Source organism: Seriola lalandi, unplaced genomic scaffold, assembly GCF_002814215.2.
Source record: "Seriola lalandi dorsalis isolate HSWRI2012SDOR001 ecotype SW California unplaced genomic scaffold, Sedor1 jcf7180002054576, whole genome shotgun sequence".
NCBI classification, from domain to species: Eukaryota; Metazoa; Chordata; class Actinopteri; order Carangiformes; family Carangidae; genus Seriola; species Seriola lalandi.
The window spans coordinates 598,502-603,398 of record NW_019525129.1 but is presented as its reverse complement, the minus strand read 5'-3'; the positions used below and the strand labels follow the sequence as shown (position 1 = coordinate 603,398).

Sequence of the window (4,897 nt, the reverse complement as noted above, 5' to 3'; positions counted from 1 at the left end):
GTTGTTAATCACAGAAGAAGAATTTGTTGAGACCAGTGGTGGTGCAGTACCTCTGCTGAGCCCACAGCTGCCAGTTCAGTCATGTAAAGGTCCAGGATGTGGAACTGCAGCCCGCTGGGTGCTTCGCTACCACTCTGTAGGAGCTGAGCCACCAGCAGCTGCAGAAACCTGGAGACCTCACTGAGGAAACAGTTAACAATTTTCACATCAGTCTGACGCAAACACATCGGGAAGCTTTTATAAAAGTCAACACATTACCTGCTCTCCCAGTTTTTCTTCTTCAGCAGCTCAAACGTTTGTCTGAACATGAAGCGAACCAGCTGTTTGAGGGAAAAGAAACAATAATCAATAGTAATTAAAGAGGAAAATAAACATGGAAACAGCTAGAGTGAGACCGTGTGATAGTGAGACAGTGACACAGTGAGACAGTGAGAGAGTGTGACAGTGAGAGAGTGTGACAGTGTGACAGTGAGAGAGTGAGAGAGTGTGACAGTGAGACAATGATAGTTAAATAGTGAGAATTTGCCAGTGAGTGTGACAGTGAAAGAGTAAGACAGTGAGGCAGTGAGACCAAAATGATTTCAACAGCTGACTGACACGATTTTCTTTAATAAAATAAAAACCTTTCAGATCTTGTCTCAACACAGACATACAGTAACTTAAATGAAACATCGGCCATAGTTGGCAACATGTTTAAATCAGGATTAACAAAGGAGTACAAATTAAGGTTACACCAGATCTGCCAGAAACCCGATGTTAGCACTGATTGTCGGCGTCTCTGGTTCTGCTCCATTGAATTTGAGCCTTTTTTCTTTGTCCATCATGAGTTTGACAGTGTTGTCAAATCAGTGGCAAACAATTCTCCAGTCAAGACTGTGGAGTTGTTTTATTGTAAATTCTGTAAACTTGTTTAACAAGATTAAGAATTGCTGATGAATGTTTGCCCTTGTACTAGTTCATTAATTATTTCTATGATGAGGATTCAGCTCAGTAGATGATTAATCCAAAGACTTGTTGTTCCACAGTGACATGTCTCACTTTAAATCAGTCACTGTTCTCCTCACACTCACCTGGAAGAACTTGTCCATCCGCAGCCTGTCGATCCCGGTCCACTCTCTCTTGAAGGTCAGCAGGAAGCTCTCCAGGTATAAAAACTCTACAGGGAACAGCAGCAGCATCACAATGACAGAGCTGCTCTCATGTGACATTAACTAATGTTCGTAGCTCTTATTAAATCAACTGAGATTATGAAATCACGTTTCGGAAACTTACGTCCGTCAGAATTGTGGAAGCTGTGGATGAGGGTGGAGATCTGTTTTGACAGCTCCTCCTAAAGAAGCGAAGACAACGGTACATCAGAGACCACAATTCACAGGTATAAGCAGGTTTTTTTTTTTTTAATGCGGATAAACCCATTCATAAAAGCCAATTAACCCTTTCTCCACTGCCATTTGAGTCGGACTGGGAACAAACAACTACAAGGAGCGATGTCATCACATGCACTGAGAGAGCACACACACAGACAGTGGAGAGAGAGAGTGAACTGCTAGCTGCCGGGCAGACTGGTAAAACAGAGCGTCTCGTCTCACCCTCAGGTTGCTGGTCCTGTAAAAGTGTCGGAGCCACTGAGTCAGACGCTTTGATCAGTGATTGTGTGTTTTTAAAGCTTATTTCAGGGCTGCAGCTCACTCTCAGAGGAAGGTGTAGCTGCTGTGTTCCTGGTTTAACAGCACCGTGCTGGACAGGTGACAGGTGTGTTTACAGTGTCTGTGCTCTGAAAGACGTCACAGCAGAAAACTGAGAAAAGTGTTCACCCAGGTGTTATGTTGACCTCAATGCTGATCACAGCCAGAGCCGATAAATACCCGAGACTACTGCAGAGTAATGTGACCCATATGTGGATGTTGATTGAAACCTTTTCCATTGCTGACAAAGGCCTGATGTTAGGGGGTCTTAGCAGGTTTTTCAAACATAGACTAAACAATTACTCAACAATGAAAATAATCGTTAGTAGCAGAGAGAATGCACCAGAATGCTCAAAAGTGTTGTGGTGGCTGTGACAGATGGGCAAACTACTGTTTGTTTCCATTATCAATTAATATGCAGATTGTTTTTGTTTTCAATTCATCCATGACTAACAAAAAATTAAAAAAAATTGCAGTTGAATAAAGTCGACAGTGAACATAAAGATCTTCAAAACAAATTACTGAAACAATTAATCGACTTATAAAGATTCATATTGAAGAATCATTGCAACTCTACAAAGATATGTCAAACATTATATTTTACAACTGAACAATAAACTTGGCCATTGAAAATGTATCTTTATGACAGTAAATAACTTACAAAAATAAAAGGCAATTAAATAAATAAAAACTAGAAACATACATTGCAATTAAAGAAAATTAAGCATCAAAATACATAAAAATGCAACAGACATTTACACTGACGCACAGGCATAATAAAAATTACACACCTAGTCTTCATTTTTATGAGAGAAAGTGACTCTTCTCTCCTGTAAAGCTGTTTTCAGACACAAAACACTGACATCTGTTAGAGTGACGTCTGAGCTTTTAAACTACAGATAATCTGGAGTCACTGCCAGAGAGCAACAGTGTCCTGCTGCTGCACAACCAGGGAACCTCATTCATATCTGCTCACATGATGCACCATTTAATAAAAACTGATAAATAATTGGAGAATGAAGGGGAGGATATTACTGTGGCTTTTTCCTGGTAAGACATCTCTGCTTAGTTAAACATTGTATTATCTTTCTGCATAAGAGATTTCACGTAAGGTAATACATGTATGTGGTTATGACTGCTAATGTGAATTTAATGGGAAAATGACCTGGGACCTCACGTATAAATGTTGCGTACGCAGAAAAACATTGCATACACCATCTTTCACGCTCAGATATATCAAGAGTGAAATGAAAGTGAGAATTTGCGTTCCTCCATGCCAGCTTCATGTCTGGTGTATGCATTTTTCAAATGGTTACAGTCAACTGGCGACACTTTGAGGTCATGCAGTGACTACTAACATTGGGAAAAGATTTACAAGTCGGTCAGACCACATGTCAAAACAACTACTCCTCAAAGCCTTATTGGAAACAATATCCTTCCACATGTACGCAATTAAATAAGTGGACATAAAAGCTTGCATAAAAGGATACAATACATGCCCTAATAACAATGGCAGCTTTGGACTTAGAGGAAATAGCGAATGGCAAAATATTGTATATGGTATTTAGAAACCACACAGTTTATTTATCCGAACAAACAGCATGGATGAATGATGGGTGGCTTCTGGATAAGTAATTAATTCTTAAGTTAAATCAATTTCTCTGACGCACATGGGAGCCCATACGCCCTGAGTTATATCATTGTCTTTAGAGCATCTGTCTTGTCTATGTGGCTCATTTACTCCATAAACTAATGTTGGAAAGAATTTGGATAGTTTCATAGTCTCTTGTCTGGCACATCTCTGCATTCCATATGAGTGTCTACTGCTTGTTTTCTATGACTATGCTATTATGCCAGAGGACAAAGTGCAGAATAATTTTTCTGGACTCTACCTCTGAAAGCAACACCTCCTCCTCCTATTCTGAAGTGTGTTTTTTGACGACTTACGGTTTGATTTAGCTATTTTTCCTGATTCTGAAGAAAGGGGTAGTCCATGCATTTATACTCATTAGCATTTAAATTTGGGGCAGAGAGAAGGTGGAGTGTGGTGTTCCTGCATGTGCGCTCAATTCCACATTAATTGGGATGTACAAAGAAAATGTGTGTGGAATCCTGTGTGCACACGGTTTCATACATCTGACACATCTTCAGAGATTTGTGCGTATGCCACATTTCAGTGTGAATTCTAGGCAATGGTTTTTTTACATGATGTCCCTGGTGCTTACAGTGTATCTCTGACAGGGGCTTACATGCTCTCTGTACACACCCACATGTTGTCCCATTATACAGGTGTAAGCCAGGCAACAACACACAGAGACACATACCTGCAGCAGTGGTTTGTCCTGCATCCACAGACAGTAAAACAGACCCTTCCACAGCTTGAGCAGCTCATCACTCCTGAACCCACCTGTACACAGGAGGGAAGAACGAGTGTTACCTGTAATCAAACTGCAGTGATTGATTAATTGGGTTTCTGACAGTCTGTGGCCTCGTTGACCCCGTGTTTGCTACATCATAGACAACAGGAGATCAGCTGTAACGTTTGCTACATACAAATAAATGAGCCTCTGACCCAAGAGCTGACTTACCTCCACACGTGTGAACTGGCTAACATTTATTTTAATAACAGAATCAGCGTCAGAGTGGGACCAGTACCTGTACCACACTCCGTTCAACATCGGAATCATCAATGTGTTCTTACTAGCTTCTCGTTTTTTAAACAAAAGTTAATAAATAGTTTGTCGTTTGCTCTATGTTTGAGCAGTTTTAACAAGTCAAAGCTAGGTGGCTAACCCACACAGGCTAGCTTACCTGCCGCTTTCTGTGACCTGACACTGATGTATTTCCTCAGTTTCTTGATAGCCTTGGTCCGGGTCGATTTCTCATTGGAGGCCAGTTTCTGTGCGAATTGGACCTCCGGCTCCTGAATCGACGCCATGCTCACACCGCTTCACGTGGAGACACTTCGCTCCTCCACTACGTCACTACTGCTTCCCCCACGTTTCCCTCTTCTTCTTCTCCTTTCTATAGCGGTGGCAACCAGCGCTAAGGTACATTACCGCCACCCACCGGCGGGTTGCAACCAGTGTTAAGGTGCATTATTGCCACCTACCGGACTAGACATAGATTGCTGGGGGAAAAAGTTGAGAAAGTGCTGAAATAGATCGTTAGATAAGTGTTTAAATTTGACCTGCTGGTGGCGTTAAATTAAA

The 4,897-nt window shown here is 41.3% G+C and overlaps 1 protein-coding gene across 2 annotated transcripts in view; it reads right to left on the bottom strand.

The window, feature by feature from the left end:
* rrp1 (ribosomal RNA processing 1) overlaps positions 1 to 4,686 on the bottom strand; it is an 18,630-nt gene extending 13,944 nt beyond the window's left edge. For both annotated transcript variants that reach the window (XM_023417626.2, XM_023417627.2), the window contains exons 1-6: positions 4,497 to 4,686; positions 4,010 to 4,092; positions 1,273 to 1,330; positions 1,071 to 1,156; positions 259 to 320; positions 51 to 180 (exon numbers count right to left, since the gene is read on the bottom strand). In XM_023417626.2, coding sequence (XP_023273394.1) covers positions 51 to 180; positions 259 to 320; positions 1,071 to 1,156; positions 1,273 to 1,330; positions 4,010 to 4,092; positions 4,497 to 4,623 — 546 coding nt within the window. In that variant the 5' untranslated portion in view covers positions 4,624 to 4,686. The remainder of the gene's footprint in view (positions 1 to 50; positions 181 to 258; positions 321 to 1,070; positions 1,157 to 1,272; positions 1,331 to 4,009; positions 4,093 to 4,496) is intronic.
* Between the last annotated feature and the right edge of the window lie 211 nt (positions 4,687 to 4,897).